General features: G+C 47.6%; 1 protein-coding gene across 4 annotated transcripts in view; it reads right to left on the reverse strand.

Annotated features, from left to right (window-relative positions):
* Nucleotides 1–1,457: 1,457 nt before the first annotated feature.
* Nucleotides 1,458–19,673, reverse strand: part of DPP9 (dipeptidyl peptidase 9) — a 52,478-nt gene continuing 34,262 nt past the window's right edge. For 3 of the 4 annotated variants that reach the window (XM_036757079.1, XM_036757085.1, XM_036757095.1), the window contains exons 14-21: nt 16,599–16,751; nt 13,650–13,785; nt 12,493–12,638; nt 11,055–11,201; nt 9,704–9,856; nt 8,968–9,110; nt 7,237–7,348; nt 1,458–4,089 (exon numbers count right to left, since the gene is read on the reverse strand). In XM_036757079.1, the coding sequence (XP_036612974.1) occupies nt 3,997–4,089; nt 7,237–7,348; nt 8,968–9,110; nt 9,704–9,856; nt 11,055–11,201; nt 12,493–12,638; nt 13,650–13,785; nt 16,599–16,751 (1,083 nt within the window). In that variant the 3' untranslated portion in view covers nt 1,458–3,996. Of the gene's footprint in view, nt 4,090–7,236; nt 7,349–8,967; nt 9,111–9,427; nt 9,564–9,703; nt 9,857–11,054; nt 11,202–12,492; nt 12,639–13,649; nt 13,786–16,598; nt 16,752–19,673 lie in introns of all 4 variants that reach the window. The other variant, XR_005010248.1, reaches the window with a different exon arrangement.

The following is a 19,673-nucleotide window of genomic DNA, read 5'->3' on the forward strand; positions in this document are numbered from 1 at the left end:
AATTGCTACGGGCAGTGAGATGGGGAATCTCTGAGATGCATTAAGAAGTTTGCCATTTTAACAAAGCACTTTCTTCACAGCCATCATACAAAGTGCCCTCCAAACAGGGTAGAAGTCCAGGTATTCTGGTCTGTGAGTCACAAAGGGCAGGATTTCTTATCTCTTTTCTCTTAGAAGGCCCTTCCCTTCCCTACCTATACCTTAATGCTCAGATCTGTTAGTGGCTCTTAAATGAAGCCTTTTTTTCTGCCTCTCCTCTCTCCTTCCTCCTCTCAGCCCACCATCCCCCATACACTTAAATGCATGGGAACTTTCTAAACCAGAAATAGAAGCCAGGTCTGACACAGGACATTTATTTTGCAAAGCCTGTTAAAACATCTACTTTCTTTTCTGGACAACAGGACTGTCCTGGTAAAGCCATTAAGTGTGCTCAGCTGAGAGTACTGTACCTCACTGGCTTCGTGTTAGCCGTAAGCTGCCTTGTGATCTGGCTTCGGAGGCCCTGGGTTTGAATTCTGGCTTTGCATCTCAGGAGCTGTGTGGAGTGACTTCATTTTTGAGCCCCAACTTCCTCATCTGCAAAATGAGAGGGCAGACTTCCAAAACAGGGTAGATGACCTCTCAAGTCTAGCCCTACCATCCTATGATTGATGATCTCTTGGCCTATTGCCACTGTTACCTAACCCTTTAATCTAAACTTTAAACTTAACCCTTTAACTTTTCCTCTGAGTCCCTCATCTCCTTAACCTGACCAAACTCTCTCACCAACCGGTGTCCCTGGAATTACCCAAGAAAGGGTCTGGCAGTAAAGCGCTCAGTAGGTGTCTAGTCATGAACGGACGTGAAAGACAAGGAAGGGGATGGTTGGACCTGATGTTCTCACGCATCTCTTATAACGAAGGCACAGAATTGGAAAATATTTACTGTTAGATGGAGGAGACCCAAGGGAAGAGTTAATTTTTTTTTTTTTTTTACAGAAAATGAACCTGAAGCTCAGAGGGGAAAAAACTAGTTCAAGGTCATGTGATGAATGCATGAATAAAGCATTTATTAAGCACTTGCTATATGCAAAGCTAAGTACTGGAGATACAAATAGAAAAGGAAGATAAGCCCTGCCCTCAAGGAGCTTACACTCTAATGGAGGAGACAACACATAACACAAGTCAGATGGAAAAGTCCTGTGCTCCTCAGGATGCAGCCCCAAAGCAGAGGTTAATGCCTCTTCCTTGATGTCATTTCCACTGGGCAGCACCAAGGACTTTGGTGACAAGAGTTTTCTTTTCTGGGTCTTGTAGCACCTGAAGGAACGCTTCGTTGCTAAGCTGCACTTTCCCGTGATGATCCACACGGATGCTGCCCTGGAAGTATTGTGATTCCCAAGGCTGAGTTCGAGGTCCTAGGCAGTCTTCCTCAAGGTCTGAGAGAGATGGGGCGGGGGGGGGGGGGGGGGGGGGTAGGGCATGGTATGGGTGGACTGCAGTGCTGCCACTCTCAGGGTTCTTTGTCTATATGTCTATCAGTGGCAGTGAGGAAGATGGGCCTTTTTTCCAGTTTCTTCCCTCAATGGTGGCTGGGGGGCTGGGCTGGAAGAAAGTCTGGTAGGTCAGGGCCAGGCATTTCCAAACGTTCATAGTCTTGGGCTGTTGTCTCCATAGGGGTATAGAAGATGACTGAATTAGAATCCTGCCTCAAACAGTTACGTAGTGAGTGACAGCATCAGGATTAGAACTCAAGTCTCAAAACATTTGGGGCCCAGCACTCTTCCCTTTCCCCACAGTTTAACCTAATCAACGAATCAGTGTGTGACCACCTTTGGAAGTTGTTTGATGTTTGGAAGACAACTGCCTCTATTGCTGTTACAAATGATTAAGTGAAAATTACAGTCAAACCCAGTTATGGCAAATTACTGTTATAAAATGTCGTACTAACAGGTTAAGCCATGCCCATTTTGTTCTGTGGTTCATAGGGCAGGTACCTTTGACTGTAGAAGGAAAAGCCTATAGCACAGGACTATTCCTGCCTTCCAACATTGTCGGGTCAGAAGACTCGGGTTCAAGTCCCGATTCTGCTACTTAATGGCAGTGTGGTCTGGACAGCCCCTCTCTGAGCCCATTTTCTCATCTGTAAAATGAGAGCCTGAGATTACAGCTCTGAGATTCTCTAGCTTCCAGTTCACTCCTATGTGTGGGAAGCACAAGGAACAGGGAGTAAGAATTTGCCCTTCTGAAAACTTTATCAAAGGCACTGTTGGTTTGAAGGTCAGTAGGTCAGTGAGAGTTCACAGATGGAGGCAGCAAATTCTCCAGATCACACACGCTTGCCACCTCTGAGCAGGTGGCATCCTCTTTAACAAGAAGAATCTGTTCCCTTGCAAAAGTACCATCCACACCGCATCAGGAGATGGGCCACTCTCTACCACAGTAGCCAACATCTGTCACTGACTGTTCATAGTTCATGGGTTCTCAGGCTGGACAGAACCTTTGCACCATTTAGTCCAGCCCCCTCATTCTAGAGAGGCATTAATGGAGACCCGGAGAGTGAATGTTAAGTGACTTTTCCAGGGTCACAAAGGAAATACTCTAACTTAGCCCCAGTTCCTTTGACTACAATTCCAACATTCCTTCCTCCCAGCTTGGCAAGGGCTCAGCTGGGGTTATCCTCCCAAACCTGCTCACATACACCCCACTCCTTCCAGTTACATTGAGAGGCCAGACCCACCTGAATCTTCGCTTCAAAGAACACTCCATCAGATGCTAGGCTGCCATTTGTAATATTTTTAATGAGTTGCTACGTCTTACACTCATAATTATAAAAGAATAAGAATCCACAAAAATATTTTCTTTTCATAATACGCACTTAAAATACTCGGGCAAAGTAGATGTGGTTCGTTTACTTTTCTTTAACGCCCCTGGCGGAACTCTTGGCTGGGAAGGAAGATGGGGAAGGGAAGGGATTACCCTGAGGTGGGATGGTTCTACTTCCCAACCCCGGACGCGTGATTCACGTGAGCTGGGTGAACAGAGATGCATTGCAGGAGAGATGGCAAGGGATAACAGTCACTGACCTGCAGAGAACTGAAGCACAGCAAATATTTCAGTGCATGCCTGAAAGCTCAGGGAACGGTGGGGAAGGGGGAGAGGGGGGAGGCTGATGGAGAAGAACCAGAGAGGAAACAGGACAAGAAACATAAATACTCATTTCATCTCATCTAGGAAAAAAATCCTGGATGACACTCCTGCAGCCCCTGGATGGATGACTCATCCAGAGGCCAAGATACCTGCTGGCCCTGTTCTGCCCATTCTGGGGAACAGGAGAAGATCGTGTGCTCTGAGCCATACCAACAGTCCCAAGCAGTTGGGCTGCCCCCCTCAAACAGCCCTAGATAAATCTCTCAGGCTGCCCAATCATATGTGAAAGCTCCAATCATAAAGAAAACAAAGTATGGAGGAGCGAAAGACCATGTGCCTAGGTCCCAGACATCTGCTCCTATGCTCATTTCTTTCAGGGAACCAGAAGCTGGTGGCCAGTCTGGAAGCCACAGCCTCCTGGCTTAAGGCAGCTTTCCTAATTCGCTCATCTCGGCTCTGGGTGCTCCTCCCCAATCCCCACCTAACCAGGACAAACTCTAGCCACTTCAGGGCCCTTTATCCCATTCTCCAACAGAGAGCCATAAAATAGGTAGGAGGAAGTTGCAGAAAGACAGCCTTGGTGGAGACTGGCCACTGTCTTTCAGTCCTGGGATCAAAGAAGTGGGAGTCGAAATAGAGGGACGTTAAAAAAAATGACAAGCATCAGCTGGCAATGGAGAGCAATTCCACAGGGGTGAGTCAAGGGAGGAGGCACCATTCCAAGCATCCTTGGCCCCTTCCCCATGCTCAGGCCAGGCGATGGGGAGCCAGGAGGTGGGCCGTTGGCCATTTGTGCTCTGGATAAGAAGGCTATTAGGGGTCAGAGGTGAGCTGTCAGTGTTCCATGGGTCTGGCCAAGACCGTGTGCTCAGAGGTATTCTTGTAGAAAGTGCAGCAGTGTGATTTCGTAGTGCTCTCCTGACTCGGGGCAGCGAATACTGTGTCTCTCATTGGGGTAGATCTGTGTGGGAGACAGAAGGAGCTCATTACTATACTCGCTTGTATCTGTCTCCTGGCACCAACCTGACATAGGGATGGATGGAAAGGGAACTCTTAGCACCAAGACAAAGAACAGAGCTCTCTGATTACATCAGCCTTGCCCTCTACCCCTGTGAAGCACAAAGTCCAGGACATACCATCCCAAGTTCTTCAGGACCCTCCTTCTTCCAGTGACATCCCCCTCCAGTCTCCTAGCCCCAAGGGCCCAGATTTCTCCAGTCCCCCACCCTCCCCACGAGTACAATCTGCTTTTGAGTATCACTGAGGGTGAGAAGGGAAGCTGATAAGTAAATCCACACTAAAGAGTAAATGACTGTTTTAAGGAAAAGTTTCCCTAAAACTCAGCTCCCAAGGAGAATGAACTGCCTCAGGAGGAAAGGGATTCTCCTAATGCAATCGATCCTCAAGCAAAACCTGGATGACTGTTCGTTGAGTGCTGTAGGAGAAAACTGTTCAGCTACGCATTTGGAGGTGAGTGGCCACTGAGGTTCTTCCCAACGCTGAGATTCTGTGACTAATAAATGCTTCCTGTGGCTATCTAGCTTAAGAAATGAACCTCAGAAATGGTCAAAGGATAGGAACAGGCAATTTTCAGAGGAAGAAATTAAAGATATCTACAGTCATATGAAAAAATGCTCTAAATCACCATTTATTAGAGAAATGCAAATCAAAACAATTCTTAGGTACCACATCTCTCCTGTCAGATTGGCCAACATGACAAAACAGGACAATCATAAATGCTGGAGAGGATGTGGGAAAATTGGAACATTGTTATTTTGTTGGTGGAGCTGTGAGCTGATCCAGCCATTCTGGAGAGCAATTTGGAACTGTGGCCAAAGGACTATAAAATTGTGCATACCCTTTGATCCAGCAATACCACTTATAGGGCTGTATCCCAAAGAGATCATACAAGTGGGAAATGGACCCATATGTACAAAAATATTTATAGCAGATCTTTTTGTGTTGGCAAAGAATTGGAAAACAAGGAGAGGACCATCAATTGGGGAATGGCTAAACAAACTGTGGTATATGAATGTAATGGAATACTATTGTGCTATAAGAAATGAGGAGCAGACGGACTTCCTTGTAACTTGGAAAGACTTATATGAACTGATGCTGAGTGAGGGGAGCAGAACCAGGACATCATTGTACACAATGACAGACACACAGTATCTGTAAGGACTAACTTTGATAGACTTGACTCCTCTCATCAACGCAAGGTTCAAAGACAGCTCCAAAAGACTCATGATGGAAAAAGCTATGCCCAGCCAGAGAAAGAATTATGAAGTCTGAATGCGGATTGAGGCAAATGATTTGCTCTCTTTTTTTTTCCTTCTTTTTTGGTTTTGTTTCTTCTTTCTCATGATTCATTCCGTTGGTTATAATTCTTCTTTACAACTGGACTACTATGTAAATAAGTTCAATGTGAAGGTATATGTAGGACCTACATTGGATTACATGCCATCTTGGGGGGGAAGGGGAGAGGAGAGGAGAGGAGAGGAAGGGAAAATTTGGAATCCAAAACTTGTGGAACTGAGTGTTGTAAACTAAAAATAAAAAATAAATTTATGAAAAAAAAGAAATGAATCTCAGATGGTAGAATTTCAGGCTACTGACATATACTTTGTAAGGAGTGAGGAGGAATTCTTGGGCAGGGCTGTCATCCTGGCACACCTCAAGTCACATTACGAGCAATAGTGAGGTGCAAGGGTCAGAGAACCTGCGCTCACTACTTACCGGCAGTGTGATCTTGGCCAAGTCCCCTGACCTATCTAAACTTCTGGAATAAGTGACTAGCTCCCTTGGGTTCTTGTGAGGATCAAATGAAAGAATGAGCAACGGAAGAGCTTCATAACTAAGAAAGCCCAACAGAGATGTGAATGATCAATCCCTCAACTCTGCCTGGGCTGCCTCCAGGGCATCCTCAGTCATGCTAATGGAGATGCCAGCAGGTGAGTGTAAAGTGACTGGTTATCCCCACTCAGCCCAAAGGACCCAGGAGGCATACTGTGCCTTCATTTACTAAAAAAAGCTTATTTTTTTTAATTAAAAAAATTAAATTTTAAAGATTTACTCTATAAACCTTAAAGCATCCTATCAATGAGAACTATTGTGATTCTTCACGCTGTGAGGTGGTGGGGGCTCTTCTTCAAGAATAGGGTGAGTAATGCCAACTGCCTGGGCACAACTCCTGTGAGGGAATGGCTCTAACATAAGAGGCCTGGTGGAGCCTGGAGGGGGACAGGATCTGGGAAGGAAAGGGAAGGTAACCAGGAGAAGAGGAAGGAAGTAGAAGAGAGGGACAGACTACTTCTTCTCCACAGACTTCTCTCTATGGGGCAGGTGACCCCCTAACCACAAAATATTATTAGAAACACCCTGCCCCATTCTGTCACCAAAGGCTTGCCCATCCTCAAGTCTCCATTTAAAGTGCAAATGCAGTAACCCCATGGCCATTTGCTGTGGGGAAGGAGCACAGCTCGGAGACAAAGTGAATCCTCCACTCAGTATGTGACCCTCCCCAGGATTTTTTTTAGTTAAGTCCCTTGAGCCCCTTTAACAGTTCCTACAAAACACTGGTTCCACCATTCCCTACCTCTCTGGCCACTTGACCTCTCTCAGCCTTAGCTTTCTCATAGGTAAAATGGGGGAAGTATTCCCTCCTCAGAATTAAGCTGAAAGCCCTACAGAAATGGCAGCAGTCTGCCCTGACGCAAACCCTCTCCTACCCACTCTGCTTGTCCTTGCCTAGTCCCAGGGTCAGAGGATTTAGAGTTGGAAGGCCCTTGAGAAATGACCTCATCTTGACTTACTGGGGGATGGCTCCCAACTGGATTCCCCCCCCCGCCCCCCGAGCCTCCTGGCAGTGGAAAGGGCACTGCATGTGAACTGAAGACCCAAGTCCCCATCTCAGCTCTGCCCTTGGGCACATCTCTATAGCTCTATAGGCCACACAGGGTTCTCACCTATGAAATATAAGGCCTGGCACAAGGCCCTTCCAATTCTAACATTCTATGATATACTGAGTGAGCTGTGGCCCTTAGGCTCCCCAGCCCTACCCAGGAGCCTCCCAGAATGAAGGTGGTAATGCTCATCAGCCCACACCCACCTGCAGCTGGTAGGGTTTTCCAGCTCGGATTAGCTGGGAAACGAGGAAGTTTGTGTGGAAAAAGTGCACATTTTCATCCAGGAAACCGTGGAGGATCAACAAGCGATTTGGCCTGGAAAAGAAGATGTGGATGAGAACCTCTGGACAGGGGGACAGAACAATGCCCTCACCTTGGAGCTAAAATCCAAGTACTTCTCCCAACTAGCACCCAAGGAATTTTTATTGATCAAAATAAAGAAACCTCAAACTTAATTAACTAAAGCTTGCTTTTAAAATACACACTTTAACAAAGAGACACAAAATATCAAACTTTTTTTTTTAAAGAAATTAGGGTACACACTCAGGCACCAACTGGCACAGCCTGTCCTGGACACATGTTCGTGCCCAGAAGCTAAGGGTTTCTCTCTCTAGTACCACCAGGAACGGAGCCCTTAGCATGCCCAGTCTTTGGGGGCACCAGTGTTGATGGTCAAGAAGTGTTTACCGTTCAAGCAAAGAGAGGAGGATGAGGAAGAAGTAGAGGATAAGTGACCATCACATAAGTGACCAAACACTTATTTGGGAGGAAGGAGGTTCTGATGGAAAGAAACACGTGAGAATATAACGGGAACCTAACACGCCGTCCCCTTAATCAGCAACAGCTGAGTCTGGCAGAGGAGCCAGGAGAGCCCCGAGATCCTATCCCAATTCTGACACTTACTGTGTGACTCAGTGAAGGGCAGATCACCTGGCCTTCCTGTGCCCGAGATTCCTCATCTGCAAAATGGAGGGTGAGGCAGGCAGAGTGTCAAAGCGAGAGCCGGGCTCTGACCTGCCTCTGACACAGACCACCTGGGTGGCCTCGAGCAATGCTCCAAGACCCTGTGTTACAGGCAAGCTGCCCATCCTCAACGACACAGGGAATTTCCATCCCAGGGGTTCTCCATGTCAATCTACAGGTCCAGCTCCCCTCAAAATGGAGGTGCTGCTACCTCTCTGACCACCACACAGGGCAGTTATGAGGAAGTCACCAAATAACTCCAGGACAACTTAAGAGTTCTAATTATTAACAAGTACTTACTGGGCATCTGCTTACTACGTACAATGCCCCACAATGGTCTAGTCTAATGGCCTCATTTTACAGATGAGGAAACTGAGGCCCAAAGGATGGGGGGGTTGGGAGGAGGGGAACAAAGGGGAGATGAGGAAATGCCACATGAGGGGTCAAGACATTGGGAACTCTGGGACAGTGGAAGACTGGGATAGCGAGAATCAGGAAAGGCTTCACAGAGAAACAGGCCATTCTGAACTGGGTTGTACAGCACATCTTGATAGGTGCTGCTTAGGTGGAAGGGGACAGGGAGAGCAAGGGTGACCATACTAGCCAAGGAGACCAGCATGATTAAAAGCCCATAGTTATTTTGAAAGGACAGCAACCCAACCAGAATGGCTGAAGCAGAGAGTCTGTGCGGACCTGGAGCTCTTCACCCAAGGCTTAGGAACCTGCTTTGCAAGCATTCTGCTAAGTGCGTTTCCATGTAACTGGTATTCTTTGTAATGCTATGCATTTTATTTTCTGCATTTAAAAACATGATTCTGAGAGGTACCCAGGCTTCACTAGACTGCCAGAGGGTCCATGACACCCCCCAAATTAAGGACTCTTCACTTAGAGGTACAGGGGAGGAAAGGCAGGGCAAGTTGTGGTGGTGTCCGATTGTTAAGCCTTCTAGAGGGGTGTTCTAACCCACTTACTCATTAGGCAGTTTCTCCACATGCAAGGCCACAGAGCCTGCCTCATAACCCTGCTGGTTGTTCTCTGGGACATCCATGTACCGCTCGGTATATCCAGTATCATAGGCCATCCACACCGTGACTGGGGCACCCGCAATGGCGACCTGGCAAACAAGAGATGGGCAAGGACACAAGAAGCTAAGGTCATCCAAACCCAACACACCAAACGATCTGCTGGCCCTCACTCTAAACTCAAGAGACCCAAAGGAACAGAGTTTTCATAAAGCTTGACTACTGGGTCCTTGGCGCACTTCAGTGGGCTGGTGGGGAGGAAGATGGGGGCCCTTAGACGGTTGGCTTTTGAGGCCCTCCCAGCAGCCAAATCCCCACTATTTGTTTGCCGTATTCTCATCCCCCAACCCCAGCCACCTCCACAGGCCTAATGACCCCTCACCCAACTCCTCTCCACACCATTCCCCACCTCTGCCCATCTGAGGCCGGAGTCCCGGGTTCAGCCTTAAACACAAAGTTGCTGATGGGTTTTGTGAAGCCGGATGCGGTTCGTGGATCAGCAGTGGAGGGCAATGAGGAAAGAGGGCTCCTTCCCCATAATACTGCTGCAGGGAGAAACAGCCAAGTAGCACGACCACCTCGCTGGCACGGGAGCTGCCCACGTTCCGTCCCCAGCACACTGAGTTCACGCACAGCAGCACGGAAGGGCAGGGCAGGGCCCAGAACCAGCCTGGGGGGCACTCACCTTGAACACATGGGGCTTGTGAATCAGCCCCATGAGGGACAGGAAACCCCCATAAGACCAGCCGTGGATGGCGACTCGATTAAGGTCGATGAACCCATACTTCTCAGCCACGAAATGTAAACCTTCCACCTGGTCCTCTATTTCTACCTGACCCTGGGGAGCAGAGAAAGAAGAGTGAGGAGACCTTATTCAGCCAGCCAGCCAAGGCCACTGGGTATGGACACGGACCCTTGGAACCATTTGGACAGACTGCCAAAGACCCAGGGGAACCTGGATTCCCTGATGCCAGGCCTGTGCAGGCGAGGTCCAACCCTTCTCCAGAAGCCTTCCTTCACAATTCAGTGCAGTAGGAATGATGCTGGACTCAGACTAGTGGACTCTTTGTTCAAGTGCTGACTCTGCGGCTTACTAGCCGTGTGGCCTTCTGCTTAATGTTGCCTGATCTCTAGAATGGGTAGATGGGACACTTGCAAGGCTGAACTCCCAGGATAGTTTTCAGGTTCAAAGAAGACATGCTCTGTAAACCAAGAAGTACTACCCAGCATTGTAGAGCCAAGAGGACATTAGAAAGCATCTAGCTCAACATCCCCATTGGACAGAGGAGGAGACTGAGACCAAGAAGGCAGAGCTTATGTGCCCAGGACCACTTAGCAGCTGTGAGGTGGTAAAGCCAAGATTCTCATGGAGGTCTTAACTCCCAACCCCGACCCTAGGAATGTTAACGGTTTTCATCTTTGCCTTTCTTCCTGACCACCTTGAGCTCTTAATGGCCACATTAGTCTTCTGGGTCCCGGTCTTAGCCTGTTAATGTTTTCATATTTTAATTGTCTCTCTTCAATTAGAATGTGAGCTCAGAGCAGGGACTGTAGGTTCACATTCTCCAACGGTATCTGGCACAGCACAGCTGTTCATTAAATGCTTATTGATTAAGTGATAGGTTTTGTTGTTCCACCTTCTGCTAGAAGCCTTTCCCAGGCTCCCTTAATATTAGTGCCTTCCCTCTGAGATTACTTTGATGTTAACATCCAGATGCATTCATCCAGCTACACACAGTTTGTACACTGGTCTGTCTGCATACTGTCTCCACCCTTAGAATGGGAACTCTTTAATGGCAGATTCTATTTTTGCCTTTCTTTGCATCCTCAGTGCCTGACACACAGTAAGCCCTTAATGAATACTTATTGACTTCTTAAATTAAGAAATGCCATAAGGAGTCCAGGCAGTCCTGTAGGCAGCTTCTCACAATGGGAAAGTGTGGTTAGAAAGACAAAGTTATCCTCCCAGGAGAGTGTTCCCAAAGAAACCCATCATGGGCCTATCACCCAGGAATAGATTTGGAAAAAACATTTACCATTTGGTTTTTAAGAGCCCCTTCAAATTGGAGTCCTCGCTGACAAGAGCCTCGGCCATCGATCACCACCACAGCGTAGCCAAGAGATGCTAATGTGTTGAGCCTCAAATATTTAATGCCTTTGAAAGAGTTGTTAACTAGTTGTACCTACAGTGGGGCAGAGAAAGAATACAATTAAATAGACCATTATGGCATGTTTTAGGATGTTGTTGGAGAACTTTGGGAAGTCACAAAAACCAGTGGAGATTCCTTTCCCTTCCTAATGGAGTCCTAGTACATTCTAAACCACGATGGTCGCATCTCTGACTGTGACCCATCTCCCACTACTCTCCAGCGTGTATCCCTCATTCCATCAAGGATCGCTCCATGTCCCACAAACACAGCCTGAGCACTCCTGTCACCTCTGGGTCTTGCCCTATGCCACTGCTCTCTGACCCCAACCCATCCCCCAATCTCCTTGAGTGTCATTTAGTCTCTGAATCCCTCATTCAGTTCAGAGAGGCCAAGTGTTCTGGCCAAGATGCCACAACCAGTAAATGGTAGAGCCAGGGCCCAAATCCAGGCCTCCTGACTGGAAACCCTCTGTGCTCCCCCGTATCATGAAACCTCCACCAAAGCCTAAGGAGATGGAGCTCTACCTCCCCTGTGAATATTTCTGGACCCAAGCCAGCCTTTAGCTATTACTCTACCCTTCTGTCCTGCCGTTTTGACTTTCATCATAGCCCTTCATCTGTTCATTATCTTTCTGTCTGTGTTCTTCCTGGCCAGGGAGCGTGCCTGACACACCTGGGCTCTGCTGGCAGATGCTACATCAACACAAAAGTCAGTGAGCCTAAACATTATCCAAGGGCGCTCCCGACCCCGATTCCAATACCCATGCCTTGCTCCCCAGGCCTTCAGCTTCATCAGTTACTGTGACCAAACAAACAAAACTCCCACCACCAATATTTTGTCCTCAGGAGCCTCTGCACTGAGCTCAGCCTGCCTCGGAGCACAAAGCCATCACCGGGTCTGTACTCAAGTTCTTCAGCTCATTAGAGCTTACGGATTACATTCATTTACTGAATGATTTACTAAAATTGTCATTCCTCGCACCTCATAGGGCCAGGACTCTGCTCCTCTAATACATTTAGGATCTATTATGGTTATTTGTGTACATGCCATATCCTACCAGCCCTGCCCCCTTGAGAAGGCAGACCATGAAGATGAGGACCATATGTTATTAACTGCTGCCTCCCCTTTCCCCAGAGTCAAATACTGGGCTCTGAATGAACATAGATGCCAATAAAAGCTGCATCAGCATTTGTAGAATTAAAATTCTCAGTGCCCACCTTACTCAGTCTTCCTGGGAGGCCAGTGCTGCCACATGGCTCAAGTCCCAAGTGCAAGGAGAGGAAAGTCAAGGAGAAAAGGGCCGGGGGTCTGGCTGTGCACTGACCTGAGGTCCTCCGTATACAAAGAGCACCGTCGGATGCTTTTTTCCGGGCTGGACATTGTGGGGTTTGTAGATCATGCCGTACAGCTCCACATCAGACTGCGTATGGAAGTGAAAGATTTCAGGAGGCACATAATCTGGGGGACAGCCTGGAAAGCACAGAGCCGGCAGCTCAGTGGTTACATTCGGCCTTTGGAAATCACTGCCCAGAGCTCCAAAGACCAAAGCTAGGTAGCCTGCCCGGCGTCACCCCTGGGTCATGCTAACTCCAAACCATTCACTTTCGTACACGCAGAACTGCGAGTGGCCTTAGGACACAGAGCATGGAATATCAGGGCAGGAAGGACTCTCAGAATATAGAATTTCAGAGCTAAATGGGACATTAGAGGACACAGAACCTAGAACATACAGAGTCAAAAGGACCCACTGAGATCAGCCAGTGTGACACTCTCATTCACAGAGGAAAAACACGAAGAGACCAGAGAGGGAAGAGAGAGATGTCAGTGGCAGGGCTGGGACTCAAACCCAGGTCACCCAACTTTCAGCCCAGTGCTCTTGTCTATACTCACAGTCTCCCTCTAGCAATCTAGATCCCAGGGGTTATGAGAACGTCAGAGTTGGGAGGGGCCTCAAAGGTCATCTGGGCTACTTCCCTTCCTTTGTGGTAGAAAGGACGAACATGAGGCCCCATTTGGTCAAGTTCACATGGTCAGGACAGAGAGGGACAAAAGCTAGGAAGCCTAGTGCTTAGCACAGTGCCTGGCACAGAGTAGGCTCTTACTGAATGTTTACTGATTGACTGCCTGAGAAGCCCAGATTTCTGGGCCAGGGTTCTTTCTACTGCTCTGGGGTGCCTCTGACAGAGGGCAGAGAACAACAACTCACTCACGCAGCTGTGGAAGGGGCACAACCCTCCCTCCCCACACCCTCAGGAGACTGGAAGGGAGCCGTAATCTGAAGTAGCAAAGGCGAAAAGGACCAGATGAACCCCTGATCCCTTACCCCTAGTTGTAGAGACCCTTGCTACTCTGTTTGACTTGCTGACCTGGGGGACTGGGTATCTGGGGGCCATTTCAGGGTGGGGGGGTGCAGCGGGTCTCCCCTGCATGAGGCCAGCCTCAGTGTTATCACAGCTGGAGTGGGAGCCTTCCGGTACTCACTGGCTGCCTCCATCATGCTGGCCCAGAACTTGGGCTGTCTGTGGAGTGGGTCGTCATCAGAACCGCTGAGCTTGTAGACATGCACGCAGGGCGGGGTGCTGACGTTGCTGTAGTGGCTGATGAACATGTCGAAGTTCTACAGATCAGAAAGAGAACAAAGACACGTTAAGGAGGCTGGCTTAGTACTTCTCCCTGGAGGGCTCAAAGGCCCCTTCTAGAGGTAATGAGGTCTGCGTGGTCCAGCTCTGGAGGAACTTGGATCCACTCTTTCCCCTCCCTCAGTAACTCAGTTTCCTCCTCTACAAAACGAGGAGCTTGGACTAATCTCAGGACATCCTCTAGCTCTCAATCTGATCTGCACCCACCACCTGTCTTCAAATGACAACTGCCACCTTATTATTATCAATCACAGTAATAACAAAGGCTGCTGTCCCTAGAGCACTTTAAAGTCCACACGGTGCAGTCCTCAAATTTACCCTGTGAGTACAGGGGGTATGACTACTGCTGTCTATATTCCAGAAACAGGAAGGCCAAAGCTCAGCTGATGACCTGCCCGAGGTCACATAGCTAGCAAGGATTCAGTCAATAAGCATTTATTAAACAGTTACTAAGTGCTTCAAAATGCAAAGGCAAAAACTTCTACACGATACACAGTGTAAATGGGAGGGCATCTCTGAGGGAATGTGCTGTAAGTGGAGGGCACAGGGAACGGACGCTAGGAGGGCCAGAGGGCAGAGGTGAGGAGGATGAACATACCAGGCCTGGAGCACAGCCAGGGCCCAGTGTCCCTAGATGGTAAACTAGGTGGTGAGAGTATTTGATATTTGGGCCCAGAGATAATGTAGACTTCATTTAGTAGAGTGCGGAATGTGGTGAGATCTGCACTTGGGCACCCAGTCAAGGATGCACTGGAACAGGAAGAGACTTGAGGAAGGAAGGCCAACCAGACAGACTGACTCAGAGGGCAGGTGGGAGGGGAGGAGGGCCTTGCCCACAGAGGCGGGGTAGCATCTTGTGATGCTATGAACAAGGCCTGGCAACACACTGGATACAGGGAGTGAGTGTCAGGAGGGAGGGAGGAGGACTCTGAGCCTGCAAACCTGAGGGACTGAGAGGCAGCAGCAGGAGAGTTTAGGAGAGAGGAGGATTTGGGGGGAAAAGATGAAGTCTGTTTTGCACATGTTGAGTTTGAGGTGGCTGTGGGAAGTCTGGATAAAAACACCCCAAAGGAAGCTGGTGATGGGAGACTGGAGCTCAGGAGAGATGCTAGGGCTGCATACACCAATCTGGGAACCATCTACACAGAGATAACAATTAAACCCACAGGATCAGATGAGATCAGGGAGAAGAGGAGGACAGAGACTTGGGGACACTGACAGTGGGAATGATTTGGATGAAGATCCAGCAAAGGAGACTGAGGAAAGTACAGAACCACAGGAGCAGAATGAGAGAGCAGGGTCAAGAAACCGCAGAGAGAAAAGGATATCAAGGAAAAGGTGGCAATCAAAAGCTGCAGGAAGTCAAGGATGAGGACTGAGAAAGGGCCATGCCCTGGAGTCAGGAGGATCTGAGTTCAAATTCAGCCTCAGACACTTGACACTCTTACTAGCTGTATGACCTTGGGCAAGTCACTTAACCCAATTGCCCTGCCTTCCACCACCACCCCCAACCGCCCCCCCCAAGAAAAAGAGTTTCTTGGTAGTTCTGAAGAGAACCGCTGAGGGAGGACCCAAGTCTCCTGACTCTTGGGTCTCACACTGCTTCCACCTCAGCCAGGTGATGGTTCCAATCACCCCAAGGGTTGAACACTCAGTCAAAGGCTATAGTAGAAACAGGCAAGTCTTGGAGGGATCCTGAGTTCCACTGAGAGCCTAATAATGCTGAACACAGCCTCCCAGGGTCTGGTAGGAGTGTGAGACTTGCTCCTCAAAACACCACGAACCTCTCTCCAGGAGGGCAATGGCACGTGGTTCAAAGAGCACAGTAGTTCGCAGGAGGAGCCCTGGGGTTTTATCCTGGCTCTGTCATTAATTTGCTGTAAGACCCCAGACAAATTATTTATTTCCTAGGGCCTCACTACCTTCTTCATCATAAAATGTGGATAATGATCCCTGCCTTTATTATCCCACAGGGTTACTGTCAAGAATAACAAAGATAACATGTAAAACACCACATTATATAATCTATAATTAAATATCCTAATGAACTTTTAAAAGGAACACCTCAAATAGAACTCCGTCCCCTAGGAACACCTAAAATAGAATTCAGTACCCCTTTATTCTTTCCAACTCCTCACAAAAAAATCCCAATAAAATCAATCTTTTCACAATTACCAATATGAGTCTTTCCAGTCTTTTCCTGCTTGTCAATGGATGGTGAGCTCTTGGGGTTAAAGGGCACTAAAGTCAAGGCCTTGGGTTCAGTTCTCCCTAAGACCCTCCCAAAGTTAAGAACTCAAAATATAACCATGCCAGAGAGTCAGCACAGGAGAGTGAAGACCGATCTGGAGTCAAAAGACCTGGGTTTGAATTCAGCTCTGCTGGGTATGGACTGTCTGTGGGACCTCAGAAAAATCCCTCTCCACTCTGGGCCTCACTTTCCTCCTGTGTAAAATGAGGTAAGGATTAGATCACCTTCAAGGCCCCTTCCAGCTCTAGGCCCTACAACCTCACACAGATATGTGCCATTGGTCCTAAAGGTGATGGTGAGAAAACCATGGATGGGACCTAACAGAAGTGCTCCTGCTGCTCCAAAAACAGGCCCAAACATTTACCTGACTCTTGTGTGTGGGTGCCAACAGACACCATGCTTCAGGTTATCTTACAAAATGCTAGCTAGCCCTGAGACAGTAGTGGCCACCTCATGTGTGCGTGCCCAGTGTATGCGCTGTGTGCTGGGGCTGGGGCGCTAAGTGACAGGGGTCAGACTGGTTGGCTTGAGCAGGCTGACCTGGCTCATGGAGCAGCTGTGTGAGAAGCCCGGCGTGGTAAGTCTCACAATCTCACCCGAAGACTCGTAACTGACCACGTAGAGATGGTGCTCCAGGGGGGTGTCCTTGGTGGCCTGGAAATACACCAGCTTTGTCTCCTCATTCACCCAGATCTGCAATTAGAAAATGAATACCATTACCTCAGGAAAAGAGCAGCCCAGTTCCTGGCCCATGAACTCGCTTTACCACCTGGTAAATTTCTCTCTCTTGCAAAGGCTACATTGGCAAGAGCTAGTACGTATTAGAACAGAATGGGCAATTCAACTCAGCAACCACTTATGAAGCTCCTATTGTGTGTGGAGCACCGTGCTGGGTGTTGAGGAGAGATTTAAAGTTTCAATAAAAAAAAAAAAAGAGTTCCTGCTCAGCACAAACAAAATGAATGCATCTAGGTTAAGAAAGAAAGTTGACAAATGGGAAAAATCTTTGTATCAAATTTCTCAGATGAGTTTTATATTTAAGATATGGACAACGAACAGATATAGATATGTAGATATCTATCTATCTATATCTATCTATGTGACCAAAAGCCATTCCTTAATAGATAAATGGACAAAGGATAAAAGGATATGAACAAATGTTTCCTTCTCAAAAGAAGAATTGCAAACTATTAACAACCATATGAAAGAATTCTCCAATCGCCAATAACAAAAGAAATACAAATCAAAACAACCTTGAAGTTTTAGCTCACACCCAGAAAACTGGCAAAGATGACAACTGATGGGAATGGTCAAGACAGACACGCTAGAGTATTGCTGGTGGAGGTATATATGAATTAGTACAACCATTTTGCAAAACAATTTGGAATTACATAAAAAAGTGACTGAAATAGACAGACTCTTAGAGGCGAAGATTTCACTGCTATGCATATGTGACCCAAGGAGAGGTCATTAATTTAAAAAAAAAGTCCCCAAGTATACCAAGACATATACTGCAGCATTTTTTGCTGTAGCAAAGAACTAGAAACTAAGGAGATGCCCATCCACTGGGGAATGGTTAAGCACATTGTGGCAAAGCAATGTAAACAAGATATGACCATGCTATAAAGTATGAGTTAGCAAGCGGACGCACACTCTTGTAACCTCGGGCTAGCAGGCAGGGAAGGGCATGAGTGGAGGGAAGCCAGAACACTGGCCTAGCATTTTTCAAAGGACGCCTACCACAGGAACTCTGAGATCCCTTCTAACTGAGAGTCTAGATGGACAGCAGGTCTGTTTACAGATACACTTCTGCCCATGGCCAAAGTCTAGCACCAAGGGTGATACCAAGAGAGATTCCTAGGCAGGAAAGACTATGGAAAAAGCCCCAGTCAGAGGACATGCTTATGTGAGTTCTGGGTCTGGTGCCTTGACATTTTCTAGTTGTGTGACCGTAGGGAAGTCACATAACCTTCTTGATTCTTAATTTCCCCATCTGTAAAAGAAGGATGATACTTTCACTGCCTACCCCAGAGAGCTGTTGAGAGGAAAGCATTTTGTAAACCTTAAAGCGCTATAGAAATGGGAGCTGTTGTTAAGGGTTGGGTCAATGACAAATGGCCGGTTTCTAACGAAGAAACTGTGATGGCTATTGAAGAAGCAGGACAGCAGATTCTCAGAAGGGAAATTCAAAGGGTCGGCCAAATGACAACAAAATAGAACTCAAGGTCCAAGATGGGATGTTCTCGAGAGAATTCACTCTGGAAGTGAGCTGTTAGCTGTCTCTGACTGAAAATCCCCCAGATGGATGAGCAACCTGGGATGGGTTACTATGGGAAAGTGAGATGTTTTAAAGCATATCTCTGATCTTTGAGGCTGGTGTGTAGGAACAGCAGTTATACACTCCTGTAAGAATCTGAGAGGCAAACACCCTCAACTGGAAGAAACAGTGATATGACCTTGGCAAACCAAGCTGGCTGTATTCAGAAAAACAGCATCACCTTGAGAAACCCTGAAGGATGTCCACAGCTTCCTTTCCATCTTGTGAAAAAAACAGACTCTATCAAGTTGGTTATAAAATGGAAAGGGCTGGTCCCATTATTTTAGAATGGAGAATGACAAGATGGGTGGTGGCCCTAGGAAAATAGCCAGGATGGGGATGGGATTGGAAATCAGGCCATGTGACTGATGGTTAAATAAAGCCTAGAAAAGAGTTGACTTAAGGAGTACATGGCAACCATATCTGAAGACCTGGCATGAAGAAGACTTGTTCTGCTTGACCGGAGAATGAAACTAGGAGCAACATGAGGGGACATTACAAAAAGGCAGATAGATACCCGCTCATGAAAAATCAAGCAAGCTTCCCAACAATTAAAGAAGTGTCTAAAAGTGAAATGGGCGGCTTCCTAATGCAGTGATTGGAATTTAAGTGCAAAGTGGATGTCTAGTCATAGCAAGAAGTGGCAGAAGGGATTTCTGCTGGGGGGAGGTGGGACCGAGATCCCTTCCCATTCTGACTTTCTGTGGCTTTAGGTCTGATTCAGTGTGTTGATGCAGATGCTCCAAATAAAGTGGATAAAGGCATAGGCTGCATGTTCATCAAATCTGCAGCTGTCAAAAAGCTGGGAGGGATGATGGCTAATACTAATACAGTGAGGATCCAAAGAACTCTGGGCCAAAACTAAGATGAAGGAACCATAGCTAGGCAGCAGCTGGAAAAAGAGTCTGGGAGGCTTTAGTGGAAAAATTAAGCTCTGTAAGAGTCAACAGTGTGACGCAGCAGCACAAAAGGCAAACATATTCTTGGGCTGCATTCAAAGAAGTAGGCCATCCAGGGAACATGGGGAAGCAACAGATGGCTCTTTCCTAGCTGGACCACATCTGGATGGGTGCACACAGTTCAGGGAGGATGTTGATAAGCTTTCAGGGGAAGGAAACTAGGATGATGATGGGCTCTGAGTCCATGCTATACGGCAACTGATTAAAGGAACCAATACCTGCAACCTACAAAACCTACAACACTCTTCTGACACTGCCACCACTCTGGTGTAGGCCTCATCCCTTCACAACCGAATTACTGCAACAGCTGGCAGGGGCGGGGGCGGGGGTGGTGTTTGG

This window comes from Trichosurus vulpecula, chromosome 1 (genome assembly GCF_011100635.1).
Source record: "Trichosurus vulpecula isolate mTriVul1 chromosome 1, mTriVul1.pri, whole genome shotgun sequence".
Lineage (NCBI taxonomy): Eukaryota > Metazoa > Chordata > Mammalia > Diprotodontia > Phalangeridae > Trichosurus > Trichosurus vulpecula.